The sequence below is a fragment of the Tursiops truncatus genome, chromosome 14 (genome assembly GCF_011762595.2).
Source record: "Tursiops truncatus isolate mTurTru1 chromosome 14, mTurTru1.mat.Y, whole genome shotgun sequence".
NCBI lineage: Eukaryota > Metazoa > Chordata > Mammalia > Artiodactyla > Delphinidae > Tursiops > Tursiops truncatus.
This window is the reverse complement of record NC_047047.1, coordinates 36030995-36058738: the sequence shown is the minus strand read 5'-3', so window position 1 is coordinate 36058738 and position 27744 is coordinate 36030995. Positions and strand designations below refer to the sequence as shown.

Below are 27744 nucleotides of genomic sequence, written 5' to 3'. Positions count from 1 at the left end.
ACTGTGTCATCCATAGAGAAATGCTGGCTAGCCGGAAAACGTCACCTGAACTTAACAACGTTTTGCAGGATGTGATTAAAATTATCAACCACGTTAAAGTACATGCCCTTAACCCACGTCTGTTCGTGCAGCTCTGTGAGGAGATGGATGCAGAGCACACATCTTCTCTCATACACAGAAGTGAGACGGCTTCTAAGGGTAGATCACTGGCCAGAGTTTCTGAGTTATGAGAGCCGCTCCAGAGATTTCTTTTAGAAAAACAGTCACCACTGGCAGCACATTTTAGTGACACAGAATGGGTCGCAAAACTTGCTTACTTGTGTGGCATATTCAACCTGCTCAACAAACTCAATCTGTCACTTCAGGGGAGAATGACAACTGTATTCAAGTCTGCAGATAATGTGGCTGCATTCAAAGCCAAACTGGATTTATAGGGGCAACGAGTGAACACTGGGATTTTTCACGTTTCAAGCATTAGCAGAGATTTGGAAAGAGACGGAGCCCAGGGACTTCTTTGTCCCAGCTGGTGCATGATCACCTATCTCAGCTTTCAAAAGAGTTTGAGCATTACTTCCCAACCACACAAGACCCCCGAACTGGGCAGGAATGGATCCTTGACCCATTTGTGAATAAGCCAGGTGAACTGACCTTGTCCGTGCTAGAAGAGGATCAACTACTTGAGATCGCAAATGATGGCGGCCTTAAAAGTATGTTTGAGACAACTTCAAATCTCCATACGTTCTGGATTAAAGTCAAGGTGGGATAGCCTGATTACCACAAAAGCACTGAAAAGCCTGCTTCCATTTCTGACATCCTGTCTTTGTGAAGCAGGGTTTTCTGCAGTGACAGCAACCAAAACGAGATTACGGAGTAGCCTGGACATAGCAACACACTTCGTGTGTCACTGTCTCCCATCACCCCCAGATGGGACCATCTAGTTGCAGGAAAACAAGCTCAGGGCTCCCACTGATTCTGCATTATGGTGAGTTGTATAATATTTCATTATATACTACAATGTAATAATAATAGAAGTAAGTGCACAATAAAGGTAATGCTCTTGAATCATCCCAAAACTATCCCCACACCACCCCCCCATCTGGTCCATGGAAATACTGTTTTCCATGAAACCCATCCCTGGTGCCAGAAAGGTTGGGGACCACTGATTTACTTGAAATCCACACTCTTCACCCACACAGACTCAGTATTTCCTACCAACAATACTCACTCTTGAAGAATTAGACCAAATGCTATTTCAGTTTCTGAATTTCTTCCAGCTGGGCAGCATCCTTCCTTCCTTAGATCTCACTTCCATACCCTCTTCCCCACTCCAACTTGGCCAATGTGTGACATTCGTTTGGCCTTTTATTTACTTCTAATTTTTGATCATATGTCATCATTTTGACTATAAGCTTAAAAAAATAAACTGTCTCATCTATTTTACACTTTTTTGTGTATGCTGTGTAGGCAGCTAGCCAAAAACTATGCTGGTAAGAGCTTTTTAAAAAATATATAAAAATTTTAAAAACATCACACTATAATGGTGGTTGAATTATCATACTTTCAGAAAGCTTAGAGATTTGTAAAGGAAGCCCTAGGGCAGAAAACTGGGAGGCCAGGTGACGCTGAATAGGACCTGAACTCACACAGGGACAGCCTAAAAGGAGGGGCCAAGCAAGACAGCAGTCTTGGCATAGAACAGGTTAGCCCCAAGGTGCAGGAAGAAGGGTCCCAGGCTTCCTCAGTTCCAAAAGTATGTAAGACTCTTCCCAATAGGCTCTGTAGTTTCACCAAGAGAAAGGGGTTAAAAGGGAAGTAAGACCATGGACCCCTTATACTCCTTCTCCTCCACTGCCAATCCCTGATATCTCTAAAAAGCTAGCAAAGGTCAGATTTAATACCAAATTCTGATTAAAAAAAGAAACGTAACACTATATATTTATTGAAGTATAGCTGATTAACAATATTATATTTGTGATTTAATATTTTTATAGATTAGACTCCATTTAAAGTTATTACGAAATAATGGCTGCATTTCCCTATTTCTTAATACCCTACTCCTATTTTGCCCTTCCCCCATCCCTCTCCTCACTGGTAACCACTAGTTTGTTTTCTGTATCTGTAAGTCTGCTTCTGTTTTGTAATATTAATCTGTTTTATTTATTAGATTCCACATATAAGTGTTAATATAGAGTATTGTCTTTGTCTGACTTATTCCACTAAGCACACTATTCTCTAGGTCTATCCGAGTCTCTCCACATTGTTGCAAATGGTTTCATTCCTTTTTATGGCTGAATAATATTTCATTATATATATATAAACACAAATACATACATACATATATATATATATATATATATATATATATATATATATACCACAACTTGTTTATCCATTCATCTGTCGATGGACACTTAGGTAGCTTCTATGTCTTAGCAATTGTAAACGGCGCTCTTGTGAACATTGGGGTACACGTATCTTTTCAAATTAGTTTTCTCTGGATGTAACCAGTAGTAGAATTTCAAGATCATATGCTAACTCTAGTTTTTTAAGGAACCTCCATACTGTTCTCCATAGTGGCTGTATCAATTTATATTCCCAGCAACAGTGCAGGACAGTTCCCTTTTCTCCACACCCTCTCCAGCATTTATTGTTTATAGATTTTTTGATGATGGCCATTCTGACTGGTGTAACGTCACACCTCATTGTAGTTTTCATTTGCATTTCTCTAATAACTAGTGATGTTGGGTATCTTTTCATGTGTCTATTGGCCATCTGTATGTCTTCTTTGGAGAAATATCTATTTAGGTCTTCTGCTCATTTTTTGATTGGGTTGTTTCTTGATATTAAACTGTATGAATGAGCTGTTTGTATAATTTGGAAATTTATCCCTTGCCGGTAGCATTGTGTGCAAATATTTTATCCCAGTACGCTGGTTGTATTTTCATTTTTTTAATGGTTTCCTTTGCTGTGCAGAATCTTTTAAGTTTAATTAGGTGCCACTTGTTTATTTTTGTTTTTACATTCATTGCTCTAGGAAGTGGATCCAAAAAGGATATTGCTGCGATTTATGTCAAAGAGTGCTCTGCCTATGTTTTTCTCTAAGAGTTTTATAGTGTCCAGTCTTACATTTAGGACTTTAGTCCATTTTGAGGGGTGTGTGTGTGTGTGTGTGTGTGTGTGTGTGTGTGTATGCTGTTAGAAAGTGTTCTAATTTCATTCTTTTCAATGTAACTGTCTAGTTTTCCTAGCACCACTTACTGAAGAGACTTTCTTTCCTCTATTGTATATCCTTGCCTGCTTTGTCATAGATTAGGTGGCCATAGGTGGGTGGGCTTATCTCTGGACGTTCTATTCTGTTCCATTGATCTATATGTCTGTTTTTGTGCCAGCACCATACTGTTTTGACTACTGTAGCTTTGTAGTCTGAAGTCAGGGAGCCTGATTCCTCCAGCTCTGCTTTTCTTTCTCAAGATTGTTTTGGCTATTCGTATTTTTTTGTGTTTCCATACAAATTGTAAAAATTTTTTGTTCTAATTCTGTGAAAAATGCTATTGGTAATTTGACAGGGATTGTGTTGAAACTGTAGATTACTTTGGGTACTACAGTCATTTTGACAATGTTGATTCTTCCAACCCAAGAACATGGTATATCTCTCCATCTGTTTGTGTCATCTTTGATTTCTTTCATCAGTATCTTAAAGATTTCTGAGTACAGGTTTTTTGCCTCCTTAGATAGGTTTATTCCTAGGTATTTTATTTTTTTTATGTGATGATAAATGATACTGCTTCCTTAATTTCTCCTTCTGATCTTTTGTTAGTATATAGGAATGCAAGAGATTTCTGTGTATTAATTTTTTATCCTGCAAGTTTACCGAATTCATTGGTGTGCTCTACTAGTTTTCTGGTAGCATCTTTAGTATTTTTCTATGTATAGTATCATATCATCTGCAAACAGTGACAGTTTTACTTCTTCTTTTCCAATTTGTATCCCTTTTCTTTTTCTTCTCTGATTGCTGTGGCTAGGACTTCCAAAACTATGTTGAATAAAAGTGGACCGAGTGGGCATCCTTGTCTTGTTCCTGATCTTAGAAGGAATGCTTTCAGAATTTCGCCATTGAGTAGGATGTTAGCTGTGCGTTTGTCATATATGGCTCTTATTACGCTAAGGTATGTTCCCTCCATATCCACTTTCTGAAGAGTTTTTATCATAGATGTTGAATTTTATCAAAAGCTTTTTCTGCATCTATTGAGATGATCATATTGTTTTTATTCTTCAATTTGGTAATGTGGTGTATCACGCTGATTGATTTGTGAATACTGAAAAATCCTTGCATCCCTGGGATAAATTCCACTTGCTCAAGGTGTATGATCCTTTTAATGTATTGTTGGAGTCAGTTTGCTAGTATTTTGTTGAGGATTTTTGCATCTATGTTCATCAGTGAACATAGAACTGGCCTGTAATTCTCTTCATGATATCTTTGGTTTCGGTAACAGGGTGGCCTCATAGAAAAGGTTCGGAAGTGTTCTGTCCTCTGCAATATTTTAGAATAGTTTCAGGACGATAGGTGTTAACTCTTCTCTAAATGTTTGGTAGAATTCACCTATGAAGCCATCTGGCCGTGGACTTTTGTTTGTTGGGAGTTTTAAAATTACTGATTCGATTTCAGTACTGGTAATTGGTCTGTTCATATTTTCTATTTCTTCCTGGTTTAGTCTTGAGAGATTGTACCTTTCTAAGAATTTGTCCATTTCTTCTATAATGTACCAGTTTATTGGCATGTAGTTCTTCATAGTAGTCTCTTATGATCCTTTGTGTTTCTGTGGTGTCTATTATAACTTCTCCTTTTTCGTTTCTGATTTTATTGATTTGGACCATCTCCCTTTTTTTCTTGATGAGTCTGTCTAAAGGTTTATCAGTTTTGCATATCATTTCAAAGAACTAGCTTTTAGTGTCATTGATCTTTTCTTTTTTTTTTAGTCTCTATTTCATTTATTTTTGCCCTGACCTTTATGATTTCTTTCCTTCTACTAACTTTGGGTTTTGTTTGTTCTTTCTCTACTTGCTTTAGGAGTAAAGTTTGGTTGTTTACTTGAGATCTTTCTGGTTTTCTTTCTGGTTTCAAGCTTGTATCGCTATAAATTTCCCTCTTAGAACTGCTTTTGCTGCATCCCATAGGTTTTAGATCATCGTATTTTCTTTTTCATTTGCCTCAAAAAATGTCTCATTTCATTTTTTGATTTGCTCTTTGATTTCTTCAGTGATTCAGAAACCAGACCTTATTGAAGAAACCGATAATTCCAGGTTTGCAGCAGGAAATGTACAAGAAAGCATGGACCGTATTGTTACACCAGACAGAGGGAAGCTACCCAAGACTACTGAGGTCATGACAAGAAGAGGAGCCAACTTGAGGAGGCTCCCACTGCCCAAAGTTAAGAATCTGAGCTTTCAAAAGGATAACAATTACAATTTATGAAATCCATTAAGTCAAGTATGTTTAAATCCATGAATTAATAATGCTATTAAAAAAACAAAAACTAATTGGTTACCTTCAGGGAGTGATAGGGAACCAATTCAATCTTGAAAACTAGTAAATAAAAGAAACAGATGCTTATCCTGATTATACTATATGAATCCAGCCACTGGGAAAACAAGTAGGAGATGAGTAGAAGTGTCTCATTATAAAAATATCACAATTAATAAAAAAAATAATATCATTAGATATCACCATTTTGCAACCGTCATGAATTACTGGATCTAGGCATTAAGCATCAATAGCTGCTAAAATCAAAAAAGAGAGACAACCAAAAGAGAGAAAGAGAACCTGACATTATGTGCCTTCTGATTAAAAAGCACTCCTTTGCACACAGTCTTGACAAAACTGACTACTAACTTGCAGAATTTTCAAAAGACAAAGAAACTTGTTGAACCACACCATGATGATGGAACAACAAAATCCAGACTGTGGGACACTGCAGTTTCAACAGATAAATTTTAATTTAAAAAAAAGGGATGGAGTGGGAACTTGCAGATTAAAAGAGAGTTAAAAGACACATTAACTTGTTTTAAATAGATAATATTAAACTACAGTTTTGCAGGATGCACATTTAGGTGATAAAAACTATATGAGAAAATGTGTAAAAGTCACAATAGAGATTACTTTGGGGCACCAGGAAAGGGCTGAGATCAAAACAGAGTACGTGGCGCTATTGCTGGTGCCTGGCAAAGTTCTATTTCTTGACCTGAGTGTGGTTCAGGAGTGTTTCCTTAGTAAAAGCTCATTAAACTATATATTTAGTCTCTGTGGTTTTCCTTAGTGTGCTTTAAAATAAAGAGATTTTTTAAAAAAATCATCCCTAAAATAAAAAATCTTGGTTATCTGGTTGAAAGCTAACACAGTTCATACATTTCTTTGGAAGAGATGTCTTTTAAATATTTTGGCTTTTCAGTTGAATGCATTTATAATGCTTTCTGAATACTTCTTTTATCAAATTATACTATATTAAAAGTTGGTCACATTTTGACTTTCCCATCAGTTGGCTGCTCCTCTAAATCACTGCAAAATTAGTTTTTAATTTTTATGGGAAAAAACTTACCTTTGTGAGGTTGTATTTCCCTAGCCCTGACAACAGGTTTTAAGGTTTAATAGCTCTGCTTATGTGTTTTTGATTAATTTGGTTAAACAAATTCAAGTGACCTTTTCTGAGTAAGATATCTTGAAATTACTGCCATACTCAGAAAGCATTAACAAATCCATACAGCTGAAAAGCTAAAACATCTGCTTGAATACAAAGGTAAGGAAAGAGTAAGTTGTGTTGTCACCACATTTTTGACAAAGTTAATGAATTAAATAGTTCTATGATGACGGTAATCACCTTTTCCAAATTTAAGTATAAAGAGTGTGAGGAATTTAAGTAAAAATGACTACCATGTTATGTACAATAATCCATACAAACACCATTAAAAACTATTTTTAAGTGAATCGTACTGATAAAAAATTTGTTTTTCTTCATACTATTGTATATTTTTCAAAACAAATTTTTTTCCCCTAAACTACATAAATCTCTCTGTTCTGTGCTTCTAATTAAGATATGTACTGTTGTTTAGAGCTCTGCAGTGTGAAATTAGACCAGCAGTTTTCTAATATCCATAAAATAAATTAAGAAATGTTCCTCCTCTGAAAGACAGATAATTCAGTCACAGAGAGCTTACTTCTATGTTTCCTTTGTTTTCTTTTTTTTTTGCTGCTTGGTAAGCCAATTTTCTACTTGGAATTTACTGTTAACACTCTCATTTGGTTCAGTATGTGGGCTTTATCCTTTCCATGGTCTGTTATGCAAAAAAGATGGCTTAAAAATTTTTTTCCAGTCTGCTGTAAAGCAGTGGATCTCAACTTGGATGCACATGAGAATCACCTAGGGAACCTGTAAGAGAATACTGATGCCTCCTACCCCTCTGGAGATTCTGATATAACTGGTCTGGGTGGGCTCCTTTGTAAAAGCTCTGCAGGTGACTGTAATGTGTTGCCAAGGCTAAGAACCACTACTCTAGGATCTTGCCATTGTCCAAATAAAAGCTTACTATCTTTTCTGATTGAAATTGGGTGGGACATTATTTTTTTTAAGTTCTATCATTTAATAGATGCAAAGATTAAATTTCTTCTCTATGAGGCTGCTACTTTTTTAGTCTGAGTTTTAGGGTTTAAGAGTATATCGTATGTCTTATTCTGAGGATTAGCTCAAGGAGTCGATTGGTCGCTAGTGAAAAAATATTTAAAGACATATGCCTGAATATTACTTTTATAGACTAGTGGTTTTAGTTCATGTTACCCTAAATAATGTGCTACAATTCACAGTTAAAGATGATGTCTTGACACACACACAAAGAAACAATTATTTCCCCAGACATTTCTTCCAAAAGCCATTTACCTTTTGCATATAGAAGTTCACGTGAGGTTCTGAAAAAGAAATCTTTACAAATTTTCCTAACAATTTTTTTTTTTTTTTTTTTTTTTTTTTTTTTTGCGGTACGCGGGCTCTCACTGTTGTGGCCTCTCCCGTTGTGGAGCATAGGCTCTGGACGCACAGTCCCAGCAGCCATGGCTCACAGGCCCAGCCGCTCCGCGGCATGTGTGATCCTCCCGGACTGGGGCACGAACCCGTGTCCCCTGCATCGGCAGGCGGACTCTCAACCACTGTGCCACCAGGGAAGCTCTAACCGTTTAATTTTGATAGACTGATTGAAAGAGCCAAATTCAAGACAAAAGCTACTTGTCAGAAAAAATGAATTATATATCTTAATATATTATGATAAGAAAATTAGCTATGCAGTCAGTGGTGAACAATTAAAAATCAGGTGCAAGTATTATATACAACTTCATGAAAATCTATTCAAATACTTAAATAAGATGGATAATTTTCCAAAAATACAAATTAAGGAAAATGACTCAAGGAAAAGGTAGAATTCCCGAAAAACAAACAACCCTCGAAAAATGGAATCAATTATAAAAAATCTACCTTCCTTGAAAGACAGCACACCCAGGCAGTTCTATATGAGTTTTACCAAACATTCAAGTATCATATAATTCCTTTTGGGACTAGTTCAGAGAGGAGAAAAGAGAAAAGCTAGTCAAATCACTCTATAGGGGTAGTACAACTTTGATATGAAACTTAGAAAGGATAGTAAAAAAAGTAAAATTGTGGGCTTCCCTGGTGGCGCAGTGGTTGGGAGTCTGCCTGCCAGTGCAGGGGGCGCAGGTTCGTGCCCTGGTCCGGGAGGATCCCGCATGCTGCGGAGCGGTTGGGCCTGTGAGCCATTGCTGCTGGGCCTGCGCATCCGGAGTCTGTGCTCCGCGACGGGAGAGGCCACGGCAGTGAGAGGCCCGCGTACCGCAAAAAAAAAAAAAAAGGAAAGTAAAATTGTGTACCAACCTTGAGCAAATTGTATATCTCTTTAAAGTTCCCCCCTTATTATCTCTCTAGGTAGAAACAATCATTCCCCACTGGCTCCTCTACAGCTTACACATACTCTATCCACAGCATTATTTAACACTTTAGTGTACTCACATGTTTTCATATTTGTCTCTCATTGGTAGACACTAAGATCCTTGCGGGCAGGGATAGTTTTGTATTTATATCCCCTGGCATGAAATACAGTGCTTACTCCATGGTCATGCTCAGTAGTTGATGAATGATGTGAAAAGAGAGAGGAAAGGGCCTTTCAGGTAGAAATACCAGTAATTTGTACAGACAGGAGGTGGGAAATAAAGAAGCAGTAAACCATTTGGCTAGAACATAGATTTGTATAAAGAAATAACATTGGAAAGGTAAGTCAGGGCCAGTCAGGGGGACCTTTTCAGTGCCGAGGCTAAGTTTAGTTTCAAAATCTACTGAAGGCGTTTAAACACGCAATGGCTAAATCAGACCTGTGCTTCAGAATCCAGATGTGCACGTTTTTGAGCTGCCCAGGACCTATGTGGTTTAAATCCATCATTTAAAAATTAGAAAACTACAGTCAGAGAGGGTAGGTGATCTACCCAAGGCCAAAGAACATAGTATTAGTTAAAAGCAGGCAGAAGCTGACAGGAAGTAAATTTGATTAAAGTCACACAGTATATGGTCAACCAACAGGCAAACCGAGGTTTATCCAACTCCAAAGTCCATAAACTAGATGACACCAGGAGATGAAGTACATAGACCATACGTATACCCTTTTTGAACAGTCCTAATTTCAGGTAATAAACTCATTTCAAATAAAGGTAATTTGTGTAATGTAAAACTAAAGGCTGATTTATATTATTTTTACTTTTATTATAAAACAGAACATTTAAAAGAATTCTAGTTGGCTTTATTATATTAAGTCATTTTGATTAAGTCTTTTATTCAGTTAGCTTCTGGACCCAAGATCAATAAAATGGTGGGCATGACAGGAACTGAACAGGAATAAAGCACTTCTTTATCCTCACAAAATCCATACCTGAAGCATTACAACTGGTATTAGTTACTACAACAAATTGGAAAAGTTCCAGAAAAAGGTAAAATAATTAGTTAAAAAGGACTCTTCAGTCTTAAAAGATAGCCTGTAAATTTATAAAACCAGAAGAGGTAGGTAGAGATAGAGAAAACTTGTACTTGTTCATTGTATCTCAGAATACTAATTCTGAAAAATTAAAAAACTTAAAGCCTAAAAGATAATGGATTTAGAGAAAATACAGGAACATACTATTTTACCCAAGCCAAAACATTAAAAAAAACAGGTTGGAGGAGGTTGCTTTTTTTAAAATTACATAAAAAAAGAAACAGAATTTCATACTCAAAGTACTGATGCAAGGTGAAAATAGCCATAGGTTCGTGATAATGAATGATGATGGAGAACCACTGTCAGGAATAGATAGGGCAAGATCTTGTCTGCACCTCTTAGATTAACCCTTTTTGTGCTCCTGTCCCAGGCAGGAAACTAGACTGAGAAGGCTGCTCTCCTAAAGCCCTCCTTACAAATCCTTGCCCCAGCCATGGTTTGGCACCACAGTCTTGCAGAAAATAGGCATTTGACTAATGTTTGCTACCTAACTAAAGTTTAAAGAAGGTGATTGATAACATAGCTTCGATAGGCATGAAATCATGAGCAAACAGTAATGACAGTACTAATAATGATAATGACAAGAATCACAATAATAATTGAGAGTTTAATATATGTAGTTATTGCTTTAAATGCATGTATTATCTCATTCATCTTCGTTAACTTTATTTTTCAAATAATGAAACCATAGAGGTTAGTAATCTGCTCAAGGACAGAGAGCTACGTAGTGGCAAAGCTTGGATTTGAACCCAGAAGCTTGTGCTATTAATCACTATGCTATTCAGGCAAGTCCTGAAACTGTGTATCCTCCAGATGTGATACTTTAAGGGATCCCATTTCATATGTAATTGCCTTTGTTGAACATTCGGAAAATAAATTACATGTTTTTAAAAGTATTCACACTTATTTCAGAATAGAAAACTAATAATCCTACTTTATTTTCTCTTCAATAAAATGTATAGATTTGCTTTAGATTTACCTCCAGTCTTCCTTGAGCATAACCCAGGAGCAGCAGATTGGCTCTGTCTTTCTCAGAAGAAATGGGGGCCCAAGGCCAAGCATCATCACTGACCAGTGGCCACCAGCAAACAACTATATCTTGAACACAATTGATAGCTAGACGACACTGTGTTGTCCTGTTTACTGGGCCAGGGATTTCATAATAGGAAATCTAATGGTTAAAAAAAAAAAAAAAGCAGACAAGGATCATTTTTAAAATGCAAAATCCTCAAAGTATTGCAAAAATTAAAGCATCTGTAAATGTAGATAAATGCAAGTAAATATGCATGTTAAACATGTGCTTAAGGAGGTGTCAGAATTTACCAAATTCTTTTGACACATATATAAAAAAGACATATGTTCAAAATTCTCCCCATTTTTAGCAGAGGAAAGGAAAAGGAGAAATGTGAGTTAGGGAGGAATTGGCCATAGCAATCCCAATCAATACCAAAATGTACAGTCATGGTTGCTTGACAGTATCGACCTACACATAGGATTTAAGACCGGCTATATTAAATGACAAGTTCAGTATTGCTGACCAAGAGTGTCTGACTACTGTTTAAGACATAACATGTTAACAATGACTGAATGACTGACAACAATAAAAGGAAAAACAACTTGAGGCAAATATCACTTTAAAGAATATATGAGACACATACACAAAAATTCTGCATAAAGGGATAAGTCACAGCATCATGCTGCATAAAAGTTTATGCAGCTTCTGAGAATTATGCTTTTCTTTCTTAGGACGGATTTGTAGAATTTATTATTCAAACTATGTTATTTTGGAACATGGTTATTTGAAAACATAAGCACGGCACCATCTGGGTGACACATGCCAAGGAAATATAGATTGCACCGTATTTCTGCTTAAGGAATTAATGGAAGGTTGATAGCTTGGAAGCCAAAAAAAAAAAAAAAAACTATCTTGCCATTGCTGGTCAGCAATAATCGAACCACTTTCTGGGGATTAAGCGCATGGCTAAGCCTACTGGACCAGACACTAGCAAAGGGCAGGGGGTCTTCTTATCAGAGAAATGCTTCTGGAGCCAGTCTCACTACATGACAGATTGCTTTCATATTCCTGTCTGCAAGGCAACAAAGGATGGCAGTAATGCGATAATGCCAGAGTGCAATGGGTGTTAAGAACCCGTTGCATTTATGTATTGTATTTAGTAAATAATCAGGCTCATCCAAATTGTGATCTCACCACTCAACCAAGGCCATTAAAATCAAGGTTAATGCTTTAATAATCCTCTGCTATTTTTTTTTAATATGGTCAAAAGGAACCCTTTTCTATTTGCATGCCCATAATATTATTGACCTCTTCATCCTCTGAATGCACATCAAAAGGAACTGAAATCAAAGTAATTACCAATGTTGTTCTCTCATGGTAAACATTTAACTCCTTGCACTGTCCCTGTCCCTTCACTGTTAAATAAATTGAATTGGATTTTTAAAATGTAGACAGGAAAACCCGTTAAAGGTCAACACTTTCAGGATATTTCCCCTACATTTTTCTTTGCCAAAATTGTTTCAATCTAAAAGGATTAAATTATGGTACAGCTGTAAAGAAAAGCAGAATTATAGTACTCTACACTATTTCCTTGTTTTAAAATCCAAATGGGCAATGACAGACAACACAGATGTACTTTATGCTTTGAAGTGCAAATTCTTATATTTAAGCTCTCAATATCACTATTTTAACTAGCTATCTTCTTAAGAGAAATACCACAATGGAATTGCTAAGTCCTTAAAAATATAGCTACATTATTTTGATGTCCTACCTGCCATGTAAACATGTTACTTAAGAATTTCTAGATGAGAACTGGCACTTTCAGTCCTCACATAATGCAAATCATATATGTTATCTGAAATTTCATGTTTGCTATGAGTATTAATGGCATCAGTGTTCTATCACAATGGTCAGGAAGGCAAGTGAAATGAGTAAGTTTCTTAAAACATCCTTCCAATGAACAAATGGCAGTTTTTACTAAGTATTTAAATACCTATATTTAAAATACTGAACCAGAAAATGATATCCATGGGTTTTCCAAAGGGAAGCAGGCTACTTCTCTAATGTAAAGAAATGACATGGAGTGCTCATGGACTGCTTAATTTCTCAAAGCTAAAGGCAGAATGAATAAACAAATAAGTAACCCCCTTATTCAAGGTATAGGGCCCATATACTCGGTCTATTTTTTACATCTTTTCATCAGAAAAGATGACATCCTGACAGTTTCTCTCTGCTCTCATTAACGGGGAGCTAATATCATTCAGCTGAGAAGACTTTGCCAAATTATTCACCACACCTAAGATGGAGAAACTAGTCATACAAAATGTTATATAAATGCATTAAAAACAGTTACTTGAGCTAATGCTTGAGCTAATGCATACTGGTGCATTTTAAAGACCAGTATTAGTAAATAAACAACATTTTAAGTAAATCTACAGTTAGCCATTCTGGGAAAATAATATCCCATTAAGAATGCTAAACCAATTTTTTTTACTAAACAAAATATATGAATACCACTGATTTTCAGTTTAAAAGAATCAATATTATACAAAGTGTTATAGAAGCTCCACAAAGTTGGCAGACAAAACCAAATTTTAGTTTATTACCACAGTGAAACACTTACTTAATGTATTTTATCCCATGTTAAAAATCTTTTTTGTAAGAGTAGATTTTTCCACTAAATAAAATTAAATCCTCCCATACCACCACCACCTCAGTCACAATAAGAAATAATGCAAAAGGGCAAAAGGTTAGGTTCAATACTACTTTTCAAACACGCACACAAAGTTGACTTTTAAGAATCTTTGCCCTTGTTACAGACACTCTAGGTATGGTGTAAGTGTGCATCTTGTTTAAGGAAGCTGTATATCAGCCCCGTTCCCAGTGAACTGTCTCAAATCCACGTCACAGAGGCTGGATCAATCTTGCAAACACAAGTCCTTGCTGAAAAGAGGCCTTGAACTGAAACAGCCTGGAAAATGTATTAGATACTCATCCTACCAGAGAGTATGCCTTCCAAGCAGTTAAAATGTAATGTGGCAAAACTTAAATTAAATACATCATTTAAAATAAAAATCCTGCCTTAACAGATGTAAGGTCCCTGATACAAGGAAACAAATTACCTGGAGTTACTGAAGGGAGAGATACTAACACAGGAAAGAGATTTCTTTTTGCATTTTTCTCCACAGTTAGAGTTGGGTGTGGGGGGCGGGGTAGTCTTCCCACTCTTTGTTTATTACACATTTCTATTAACCTTTGAAAGTGCCTTCTTCTTTCTTTCTTTTCTTGTGAAATGGAAGCCAGAGCAGCTACCCTTGCCTAGAAGGATGATACCGGGTCTTAGGGGAAAATGAGAATGGTGTATATACTACCACTAGCAAGAAAACCATTTTCAAATGTATAACTTGCCTCTATTATCTGTCTCTGACTTCCGTAAGTACTATATAAATTACTCCAAGCATGCCACTGTTAGACCCCCATAATGAGAGTGAAAAAGAAAACTCTGGATGGCCACTGTTTCTAGTTGATCAAGCTTAATCTTATAATAACTCTGGTTTTTCTGAAATCCAGAATCATTCAATAAAAACAAGCATAACATCAACTCATGTGATACTCTAGCATACCTTAATAATTAACAATATGACTATATAAAATGAAATCTCTACCTTATAATCCAAGGCTGAGAGTTTTTCCAGTCTTTTGTTTATATCAGGAGAACCCATCTTCTTGGTAAACTGAATAAAACATAGTTTGTTTTGTGCCAAAAATGATAAGATGATAAAGCTGTCTGTGAGAAGAGCTTAAAAAAAAAAAAAGATTTGATAATACTAGCAAATACTAAGTTGGAATAAAATAATAAAGAATTAACAGTTTCTTCCACTGAAATGTTACAAAAAACTATTTTCAGAAGATAAATGAATATTAATTGAAATAACTAAAGTCTCCTAAATACCATTATGACATTTTACAAAGATAATAAAGATACTGGGAATAAACAACAATCATCAATCTAATCATGCATGGATTTGATACTTTTTCTTTTTTCCTAAGACCATTTCAATATACACTGATGTTTGGGGACAACCTCCAAATAAGATGTATTTGGAATAGGGCTAAGAAAAGCATAAAATAAAGACCGTTTCACATCTGAATGTAAAGATAAAAACGTTCACTTTTATTTGTGCTTAGCCTTTAATCCTGTGTTTATATGATATAAACCATCTGAGAATAAATTGGATCTATTAGGGGATACAGATCCGTGTTCTCCACCAATTTTTAAAAAAATTTTTCATCAATGAATCTTCTTTCTGAGGGTATACTAGTTGAATGAAATAAAGCATATTATATCCAATACACACATTATATAAAATAATATTTGATAATGAAGAGTAGCAAAAATATTTCTACAGCTTTATTTTTAGAGCACACAGGTAGATAATTAATATTCATAGGTTACATAAAGGGCCGTTAATGTTATAAAAATTGTTGATAAAAACATATAGTAGGAATTTGAGAAATGTTTTATATTGTTCCCAGCATAAAGAAATTATTGAATGTTTTATATATTTTTCTTTACTTCCATACCCTGACTGTGCAAGCAGTAACCAACAGTATATCTACACAATTACAGGAGAATCTGGAGAACTGCCAAGAAATCACATTGTTATCATGGTCTCATGAGAGTGTATCATTTGTGGTATAAATAAAAGAAACAAGTGAAAAAAGATATCTCAGTGACATGAATAGTGTTGGAAGTCTCCTTTTAATTCTTATGGAGGAGAATCAATATGACAAAATCATCACAGCCACTATTTTCTTTGCAGTGTCAATGAAGGGGTCAATTATTAGACATATGAAAATGGAACCTCTTCCATAGGGAAGCTTGCTTAGCACCATGATCCTATAAGGAAAAGGAAATGGCACACTTATAACCTTAACACCAGCTTTCATTATCAGGAATATGGCTAATGATAGCCAACCTGCAGAGTGCTTTTCTCTGCAGGATTTATTCAGAGATATTTATTCAGAGATAGCTAGTGAGCACACACAACAGAAGGAAGGTTTCTGTAATCTAACCTCTGTCCTTTCCATTAGATCACACTTTCCTTTGATTATTCAATTAAAGATACTGACAATTTTCAATCTCTAATGATAATGCAATCTGTTTCTTAGACCATTTTTTTTACCTTGAATTAAAGAACATAATCTTAAAACTTCAGGAGTCAGCACACCGTAGTGCAAAGAAAATGGGCTTTGCAGCCAGAACCTGGGTTCAAATCTCAACCTAGTCATTTTTGGGCTAGTCCTTAGTATCTCATTAGTGGTCATGTTCCTTAGTATTTCAGCTTCAATTTCCTTACCCATAAAATGGAAATAACTATACCTTATAAGGAATAGTTTTTTAAATTAAATGATATACGTAGGTTAGCACAGCATAGAGCCTTTTAGGAATTAATAAATGTCAGTACGCTACTTTTTCAATTACTGGCTTAAAGTCTTTTTTTATGTGCTTCGTAGCAATTATGTACTGATTGCGGTATCACTTAATGGGATTCAGATTTATCTAGTATATTTGGCACTGACTTTTGATATTTATAAATACTGCCCAACTCTCTCAAAAGTTAGTATTCACAGACTTTGGTAACAGAGAATCTTCCTAACAGCCAAAACACAGGTTTTGTTTTTGCTTTTGTTTTTTTTACTGGTGGCTGTGTTGACAAATTTGGGTTATTTATTATTCAAAATTCATGTGAAAATGAAAAATATCTGAAATGTCAACACACCAAAAAAAAATAAACACCTCTTTTGAAAATACATTCACATTTTTTTAAGCGAAGAGTGAAAAATACTCAAGGATATGAGCCTAACACTTGACAAAAACTTTGATATTAAATATTAGTCACAACTTGTATGGGTCCCAGGGGTTGTAACTATGCTATTACAAGCAATTACTTGTGTTTTCAAGTCCCCAGTGGTAATAATTAGTCTACCTGTTGACACACTATTTCTCCTGCCCCACTGTTAATGCAGGCAATTGATTTGCACACGGGGGTAATTACCATCACTGATGGTGTCTGAGATGAGCTTCCCCACCAGGCTTCTGTCAATCACCACTTTCTCCAGCTGCGGCCCGGAAAGGCTTAAGGACACCAGCACACCTGAACCAAAGAGAAGCTAAAACCAGGGAAAGGGGGAGAGGGGGAGGGAGATATACTGAGAATTAGAATCTTTTAAAAATCTCTCTCCAAATGCACAACTTATACAGATATTTACATGTGCATCTACACCATGGAATTATAAGGAGCTTTTCTTCTTCAAAAAACAATCACTGACATTCTGAGTAAAAAGATACAGGTGGTTAAATGATGCAACACAATAAGGGCACTGATTAGTGCTATATGCAGAAACTGAATTTAGTCCATGTTTATTAGAAGTGTAATCTTCTAAATACTTATAAAATAACTGTGTGGAAAAAACTACTTTGCACTGCATTCAGAAATGTGATGTGTCTTCAACTGAAATGTTTTCAAAGATTACTATTTATATCAGAAATTAAAAGATTTCTTAAGCTTTGAATAATCAATGCTACACATTAAATAGAGAAAAGATGCCATCATTACAATATTAACAGCAAGTATTACCATTTTTTTTTTTTTTTTTTTTTTTTTTTTTTTTGCGGTACGTGGGCCCCTCACAGCTGTGGCCTCTCCCGTTGAGGAGCACAGGCTCCGGACGCACAGGCCCAGCGGCCATGGCTCATGGGCCCAGCCGCTCCGCGGCACGTGGGATCCTCCCGGACCGAGGCATGAACCCACGTCCCCTGCACTGGCAGGTGGACTCCCAACCACTGCGCCACCAGGGAAGCCCTACAATTTATTTGGAATTTAAACCGCACTTCTACAAATAAAGATCTTGTCTAAAATATTAAAATACATGTAAATCAAGGCAATTAAAGTAAAATGTTAAAAAATTCATAAATAAATACCACATACCAGAAATAGCTTCTCAAGGAGATATACAGTAAAGTAGGCAGGCTTTATTAATATTAGCGTTCACCCAACCACCCAACAAAAGATGTCTGGATATCACCATTATGGTTTTATACTGCTCCTTTCCATTTGTGGCAGCATAATTCATTCATCTCCAAATGTTTAAAACTTCTGAAAGGACTATGCATATGTGTATGCTTGTTATCTATGAGATTATGAAATATCAACATTGGAAGAAATTGTTTCACCTTCACGGCAGCAGACTCAAAGCAGATGAATCATGGAATAGCATATGGTATAGAAAGAAAAAAACCAATTGTCAGTAAACTAATCATGAACATGCCAGCCAAACCTAAAGACAACTATGATTTTAAACAAAACAGGGGACTTCCCCACCTACCTAAGCATCATGTCCCAGCTAGAGAGGATGATTCTGTGACAAGACATACTGTGACATGTGTGAGAGATGAGCAGCATCAGGGACCATGTTCATAAAAAAAAAGACCATTACCCCCCTACGGTCTAACAGATTCCAGGCACATGAATCAGAAAAGAAACTGAAGGGTCCCACATGACTTAATGAATTGCCCATTTCATGTTAATGCCCCCAAAGTGGGGCGGAGGGCAGGGGAAAGGAGAATTTAATCAACTTTATTGGTCTGCGAGACTAATAAGAGAAGGCACATTTGTTCCAAGAATTTCAAAATACTTCACAAATTAATTAATCTCTACTGAATTATGAATTACATCCAGCCCTGCCATATACCTTGATGACAAACACTGATAGTTCCCTTTTAGGGAATTCCCCCATAACAATATAACATATTATATTATATAACAATATATTATATAATAATATAATGTGGTCTTTACTCCCTACATTCTCCCTTCTCAGACAGGGAATCTTAGGGTCATCTTTCATATCTAGTTCTCCCCTTTATAATAGCTTTTTTCTCCCTTCCTCATTTATTCAAAGCACCTCAAATACCTGCCCTTTTCTATTTATTTTTATCTACTAAAACTTTATACCTATACTCTTAAGCATCTCTTTTCTTCATTATCCACTGATTACTAGCTCCTTATGGATACTAGCTAGGCCACTTTTACCTTTGTATCTTCAGTGCCTAAAACAATGCCAGGCACACAGGAGGTGCTAACTAAATGTTTAGAGAAAGAATCATAATAGGATCACAGGATCAAATAATTCATAGTTAGAAGGAAACCTGGTCTAATCTTCCACTCCCACATGACATGGAAGTTCCTCTGCAGCATCCCTACAAGCATCCTTCAAGCATCCAGCCCATGCTTGAAAACTGCCAGTGACCAGAAGCTTATTACCTTACAGGAAAGCTGTTCTACCACTGGAAAGTTCTAATCAATTTAAAGATCATTCCTTCATTTTTTTCATTCAACAGAAACTGAATGTTGATTATATGCCAAACACTAAACTAAATTTAGTGGCTCAAAAGTGAATCAAATATAACCCTTAAAATAGGTTAAATATAGGTTAGTAGAGAGAGGTAGGGATATAAGCAAGTAAGTGTAATAAAGCGTTACTGGTCCTATCATAAGAATACATACTGGGTAGACTGGGGGGACTAAGAAGAGGTGGCGATGCTTGAGCTTGAGGTGAAGGCTAACACCACCTTCTAAGAACTTCTACAGTAGCCCCAGTTTCTCTTCAATAGTGCTCTTTTTAAATATTAAAAGATAATAACATAGTGGTTAAAAACATGGACTCAAATCAAAATGAAATCAGCACTGGCTCTACCTCTTACTAGCTGTGTGACCTTGAGGGAGTTACTTAACTTCTGTAACTTCATTTCCTCCTCTGAGACGAGATATAATAATATCTACTTCATAGGATGAGGATTAAACTACTATTTACAAACAGTATTTAGAGTAATGTCTGGCACATAGTAAATGTCTGTAATTATAATTATTGTTATTATTATTCAAACATTACTCACATGTTTTCACTATACCATTTACCATCTCTGAACACATTCCTCTGTCTTTTTTAAAATCTTGTGCCCAGACTGGGCTCGATGTTAGATATGGAACACTAGACTCCAGGTGAGTTATAACCACTACAATTTTTTTATCACTTTTCCTATTTGCTCTGATTTAACAAGGATACTGTCTCCAAGATATGTGCAAGTTCCTTCAGAACTTTGGAATTTAATTTGTCCACGTCCCAAATTTGTTGTTCCTTATTTTGTGCTCTCACCACAATCATCATGAACTAACCCTCATCTCCTAATAGAAATTGCTTTTTCTATGTATGAGCACTTGTTATGTTATAAAATTAATTCTAAAAGACCACTTTTGTCGGATGGAGATGGAAAGTGCAACTGTGATAGTACGTAAAAGAGGGAACTTAAGCTGGAAAGGATTTGAAGGGGAAGTGTCAAGGCATAGCAGGAAAGCATACATACATCAGTAGATAAATGATATACACATGGAGATAGGGGCAGTGATTTGGGGACTGTGGATCCTGCCCACTGAGCATGGGCATTCCTTCAGAATCTTTCTCAAAGGATGGGTGCAGCCACTAATGCATTCACTCATTCATTCCACAAATGAATATTTAGTATTTTGTATGACCCAGGCCCTGTTCTAGGCACTGAAGATACAGCACTGAACAAAACAGACAATGTCCTTGCCCTACCTCCCTTCAGGAAGCTTGCATTTGAGTGTGGACACAGAGAACAAACAATAGTTTTAAAATAATGTCAGAAAGCAATAAGAACTACAGAGAAAAATAAAGCACAATATGGATGGAGGCTTTAGGAGGATGCTGTTTTAAGTAAATGACCAATAAAGAGAAGTAAAAACGCCTCCCTGAGGAGATGACATTTGAGTACAGATCCAAATGAAGTGAAAGAACAGGTGATATGATTATTTGGAGAAAGCGAGTTTGAGGCAGAGAACAGCAAATGCAAAAACTCTGAGGTTAGAATGTGCCTGGGACAACTGAGGAAAGGTAGGCCAGTGTGGCTTGTGGGGAGTGAGTGAGAGGGATATTCAGAGGATGAAATTAGCAAGATAGTCAGGGGCCAGGTTACACTGGACGTTTCTGATGAGAAGCCATAGGGTTTTAAAAAGCAGAGAATTATAATTTATGTTTTAAAGAGGGATCAGGGCAGGGCTTCCCTGGTGGCGCAGTGGTTGAGAGTCTGCCTGCCGATGCAGGGGACACGGGTTCGAGCCCTGGTCTGGGAGGATCCCACATGCTGCGGAGCGGCTGGGCCCATGAGCCACAACTACTGAGCCTGTGCGTCTGGAGCCTGTGCTCCGCAACAAGAGGCCGTGATAGTGAGTGGCCCCCGCTCGCCGCAACTGGAGAAAGCCCTTGCACAGAAACGAAGACCCAACACAGCCAAAAATAAATAAATTAATTAATTAATTAAAAATATATATACATATATATAAATAAATAAAGAGGGATCAGGGCAAGAGTAAAAGCAAGGAGACCATTAGGAAGCTATTGCAGTGGTCCAGGTGAGAGAAGATGATGGCTTGAACTAGAATGGCAATGCTAGAGGAAACAGTATGTCGATAGATTTGAGATATATTTTAAAGGGGACTTGCTGAAGAATTGGGTGTGGCATACAAGAGAAAAACTCAAAGGTTTTTGGGCTGAGCAACTACGTTTACTGAGATAGGAAACACTTGAGGAGAAGTAAATTTAGCTTGGGGGAATCGAGGGTTTGGTGTGGACATGTTAAGTTTAAGGTGTCTATGGACATATAAGTAGAGACATCAAGTAGTCTGAAGTTCTGGGTGAAGTGGTGGCTGGAGATTATATTTGGGAGTCATCAACAATGTAAAGGTAGTGTTTAAAGTCATGGAACTGAATAAGCTCTCCTTAAAAAGTGAGTGGAGAGATCATAAGGGTGGGGCCCTAATCTAATTTGACTGGTGTCCTTATAAGAGCAAGAGACACCAGAGGGCTCTCTTTGCATGTGCACACACAGAGAAAAGGCCATATGACAACGAAGTAAGAAGATGGCTGTTTACAAGTAAGGCAGAGAGGCCTCATCAGAAACCAACCCTCACAGCACCTTGGTCTTAGACGTCTAGCTTCTACAACTGTGAGAAAATAAATTTCTGTTGCTTAAGAAGAAAAAAGTGGAAAGAGAGAAAGAGGTCCAAGGTCTGAGCTCTGGGACATTCCAATCTTTAGAGGTGTTAAAAGATCAGGTTAGTCCTCTACTGACACCTAGTTTGGGTACTCATTAGGATCAAGGTATGTCCATCATTTCAGATTTCCAAATGTCTTGTGTCCTAGCAGTATCCCTAACACCAGATTTTGGAATAAGAAGGTATAAACAAATTAATAAATTAATTAATGCATTTTTATAAAACAACCTGTGGGGAAGCATAAGGTTTCCAAGTACACTGGTGCCAAAGATATTCCTGAATATAGTAATGGAGATAACCAGAATTAGGGGAAAAAAAGTAGTCTGAATCTCAGGAAAAGAATATTCTAGCCCAGACCGTAAGGTATCTCCACCTGTTTCCCCAAAAGGTTAGTTCTTAAGCTCTCCAAAATGGAAAAAGCCTATGTAAGATTTGGCAGGACAAGAAGGAAAAAGGGCACCAAGATACTGTCCTACTCCACTACAAGGAACTGGAGAATTCAACAGCTCAGAAAATGAGAAAGAGCAGACAAAGAAGCAAAGGGAGACACCTCCAGAGCACATTTGAGTTTGAGAAGAGATCCACAGGATGAATAAATGAGAGGGCCCATGGGATTTCCCAACATTGTTCCAATTTTAATGTCGTTCCTTGTGCAGAAGATGACTAAGGCAAAATAGGAACTGAAACTTTTCCTTTTCTCCGATACCCTGTCAGACAGGAAGTATCTTCCTTGCTAGTTCTGCTCTGACCATGTTTCTTCCTATTGCTTTTATAATTTTTTCCTTCTCATTTTCTTCAATAAGCTCATACCAGAGAGGTGTGCTTTCTCTTTAAGAAACTAAGAAATGATTCCCATGATATTCAGATGGTTCTTCAAATTGGTTTCTCTTAACCTTATGTTGAGTACTTGATTAGAAGTGAAATGGAACTGGGAAAAGAAAGAGAAAATTTTACCAGATGACATCATTAAGCAAAACAAAACTTAAGCAACCACAAGAATCCGAGTTTCATTCACTCAGTAGATCAAAAATATGCGAGTGCCTCCTATATATGCCAAGTACACAGACGGGGATACAATGGTGAATGATGCAGGCATGTATTGGTAGAATATGCGTAGAATACGGCCGAAAATCTCATCTCAGAGAAGTGGAGATATTGGTTAAGACAGATGACTGCTTCCTAGAAGAGGCAGTTTAGTAGCCATAAAGAAGAGAAATATTATATCATACATCATGTATTGACCGATACATCATGGTCTCATGTATTGAAGAACTGGTGCAGTAAATAACTGTGAATGAGCTATTTTATAATGGTGATCGCAGCAATTTAATTGAATTCAGTATTCTCACTGGCTAAGGAAACTCCCCCCCAGATCATGTGATTATTATGACATCTGGGGAGAAGTGAAAAGTAAAGGCATGCAGGATCAGTACTAGAAATCAACATTGGGTGATACGTTCAATCCATCAGGCAGCCAAGACTGATCCCATGAAATCATCAGGAGACATGGGAGACAGCAGGTGCTAAACACTACAATCCAGAGAGGCAACAAAGTATTATGACCCCTGGAGTGAATTCTAGGGTTGAAGCAAATATTTAAAGTATCAATATTATAAACCATTCCTCTGGAGGCCCAGTGAATTTGCATCAGGATGAGACCCAATACCTCCCTCAACCCTGCCCCACAATCCAATCCATGGGATAAATTCTGGAGAAACTCATAACTATAGACAGACAAACAATTTTACATTGAGGAAATCTATAATGAAAGGTAGGGTCACTGATCATTTTAACAGATAACCTGCTGGAAGAGAGATAACACGTTTTCTGTAATTTATTCCTTCATTCAGCAAACATTTTTTTTTTTTTCGCGGTACGCGGGCCTCTCACTGTTGTGGCCTCTCCCGTTGCGGAGCACAGGCTCTGGACACGCAGGCCCAGCGGCCATGGCTTACGGGCCCAGCTGCTCCGCTGCATATGGGATCTTCCCGGACCGGGGCACGAACCCGTGTCCCTGCATCAGCAGGTGGACTCTCAACCACTGTGCCACCAGGGAAGCCCTCAGCAAACATTACTGGGTATAAAGGGAAATCATGCCTGACTAATCCATTAAAGTAGAGAGACAAAAGTGAATGTAGTTAAGACAAGAATAAGAAAAAACCATTTAATTGACTCACTATAGGGAATTGACTAAGGAAAAGAAACAAAAGAACAAGAAACAAACAGGTATTTTTTTCTAGATAGAGAAGTGCTAACAATGGGGTTTCCCAAAGATTTCTGTGATGTTATTCAACATATGGAACAGATACATTCCTGGAAATTTGCCTGCTAAATCGATTTCAAATTACAAAATCTCATTTTCTCACTTATTCTCATTATAAAATGAGTGATGCTACAGTTTAATTCCTAATGTAATTTTAAATCCAGCTCTTTTATATATATGTGTATATATATATAATAATTACATAAAATAAGTGATTGTTCTTAGAAAATACAATATTTTATGAAATGCACGAAAGAACATGGTACAAAGGTAAATCTTGTATTTGCCAGTAGTTTTAAGGATCTAAAGGATAAAAACAGTGGTAAGAAGTGAACAGGACAGCACATTACTTTTGTACAAAATCTTATCATTTACAGAGGACTTTAATACACACCATCTCTATAATTCATATGAAATGCCAGTACAACTCTGGTACATAGTAAGTACGTAAGTTAAAAAATAATAGTAACAAGGTTAATCCTCATACTAATTCACAATCAGAAGGGTAAAGTAACTAACCAAAGGTCTCATAATTAGTGGAGAAGTAGAGACCAAGACATAGGACAAATCCTATGTCCCCCCACAACCGGCCCGCCTAGAAACTAATATCCTTTAACTCTCACTCAGTTGATTTCCATGCAGTAGCCCATCTGGTTTTCTTCTCTCCAGCTTCTTCTTCAACCTAAACCAGCTTCCCTCTAAACCAGTGGTTCTCAAGTGTGGGGATGATTTTGGCCAGCAGGGGACATCTGGCAATGTCTGGTGACACTGTGGTTGTTGCAACTGTATATGTCAGCCAGTTCCATTGAGGCTCACCTGGACAAATCACCTGTAAATGAGTTGCTGTGGAGGCAAAGGTGTTTTCCATGTTCCAACAAGCAGATGATTTGGAAGCTTCTCAAAATCTAATCAACACTTTTCTCATAAAGAAAAGGTAACAAATGAGGACCAGGTCAAATATTTTAAATGGAGTGGTGAGCAGTGCACAGTTCAGATCAGAGCCTGGAGGAAGCCTGTACCAAATGTCTGTAACTCTGTTCAGGGATATGACTCTGATAACTAATGCCAGTTGTCAAGAAAGAAAAAGCCCAAGGGCAAGTCAGAGCCCTAACCATAGCCTGATAGAAATATCCTGTAAGAACATCTCCTTGCTTTTGTTCTAATTCTCGGTTCACCAATCAGCCTTCTTATCTATAATTTAGTCCCTTGAGTAATTCATCCATCAGGTGGGGGGCACTGAAGCTATGAATATATATTTGATAACCCAGGAGTTCAGAGTAAAGAGGAGAGGGCTTAGAATTAGGCCTTGAGGAACCCTAACATTCAAGGACAGGGGAAAGAAGCATAGGCCTGAAAAGGACACAGAGAAGAATGCTGGAGAGGTAGGAAGAATATTAGAAGAGCAAAGTGTCATCGAGAACTAACAGAAAAAAGTATTTTAAGAACACTGGAGGGGTCGGTACTGTTGAATCCTCCTGTGTATTTTAGATGATGCTTTAAAAAAAAAAGTCTATTGGATTTAGTAATACAGAGGGTTTTTTGTAATCTCAGTGTAAAAGGTTTTCAGTGTAATCAGGAGAAAAGTATAGCTGAAGTTGGTTAAATGCTGAGTGAGCAACAGAGAAATGGAGACCCCAAACAGAAATTCTTTTGAGAAATTTGATTCTGAAGGAAAGGGATAAGATATGGTGATACCTGAGATGAATACTAATTGTGTTTATTTGATTGAGTAGAAAAGAGTAGAGCCTATTTAAGTTGACCAGAAATCTCAAGGAATTCCAAATAGCCAAAACAATTTTGAAAAAGAAGAAAGTTCTCACACTTCCTGATTTCAAGACATATTATAAAGCCACAATAATCAAAATAGTGCGGTACTATCAAAAGACAGATCTACAAGCCAATGGAACAGAATAGAGAGCCCAGAAATATACCCTCACAAATATGATCTTCAAATGATCTTCAACAAGAGCCAAGATCACTCAATAGGGAAAGAACAGTCTCTTCAACAAATGGTGCTGGGAAAACTGGATATCCACATGCAAACAGTGAAGATGGACCCTTACCTTACACCATACACAAAAATTAACTCAAAATGGATTAAAGACCTGGACTCAGACCCAAAACCATAAAACTCCTTGAAGAAACCATAGGGGAAAAGCTTCATAACGTTGGATTTGAAAATGATTTCTTAGATATGACACTAAAAGCAAAAATAGACAAATGTGACTACATAAAACTTTTGTGCATCAGAGGACACAATTAACAGAGTGAAAAGGCAACCTACAGAGTGGGAGAAAGTATTTGCAAATCATGTATCTGACAAGAGATTAATATCCAAAATATACTTTTTTAAACTCCTATAACTCAACAACAAAAAAAAAATCAAAAAACCCAATTAACAAATGGGCAAAGGACTTGAATGGACATTTCTCCAAAGATGATATACAAATGGCCAACAAGCATATGAAAAGATGCTCAACATCACTAATCTTTAGAAAAATGCATACCAAAACCACAATGAGATATCACCTCACACCCACAAAATAGCAACTATCAAAAAAAAAAGAACACAGGGCTTCTCTGGTGGCACAGTGGTTGAGAGTCCGCCTGCTGATGCAGGGAACACAGCTTCGTGCCCCGGTCCAGGAAGATCCCACGTGCCATGGAGCGGCTGGGCCTGTGAGCCATGGCCGCTGAGCCGGTGCGTCCGGAGCCTGCGCTCCACAACGGGAGAGGCCACAACAGTGAGAGGCCCGCATACCGCAAAAAAAAAAAATAAATAAAATAAAAAATAACAAGTGTTGGTGAAGATGTGGAGAAACTGGAACCCTTCTGTACTGTTGGAGGGGCTGTAAAATGGTTCAGCTATGAAAAACAGGAGGTTCCTCAAAAAATTAAAAATAAAACTATCATCTAATTCAGCAATCCCATTTGTGGGTATATAAGCAAAAGAAATGAAAGCAGGGTCTTCGAGAGCTATTTGTACACCCATGTTCACAGCAGCACTATTCACAACAGCCAAGAGAAGGAAACAATCCACATGCTCATCAACAGATGAATGGATAAACATAATGTGGTAAATACATCCGGTGGAATATTATTCAGCGTTAAAAAGGAAGACAATTCTGTCACATGCTACAACATGGATGAACCATGAGGACATTATGCTAAGTGAAATAAGCTAGTCACAGAAGGACAAATACTGCATGGTTCCACTTACATGAGGTAGCTAAAATAGTCAAACTCATAGAAGCAGA

General features: G+C 37.1%; 1 protein-coding gene across 15 annotated transcripts in view; it reads right to left on the bottom strand.

The window, feature by feature from the left end:
- WDPCP (WD repeat containing planar cell polarity effector) overlaps positions 1-27744 on the bottom strand; it is a 384215-nt gene that overhangs the window by 240060 nt on the left and 116411 nt on the right. For all 15 annotated transcript variants that reach the window (XM_073791318.1, XM_073791321.1, XM_073791322.1 and 12 more), the window contains exons 7-9: positions 17149-17263; positions 14755-14888; positions 11054-11245 (exon numbers count right to left, since the gene is read on the bottom strand). In XM_073791318.1, the coding sequence (XP_073647419.1) occupies positions 11054-11245; positions 14755-14888; positions 17149-17263 (441 nt within the window). The remainder of the gene's footprint in view (positions 1-11053; positions 11246-14754; positions 14889-17148; positions 17264-27744) is intronic.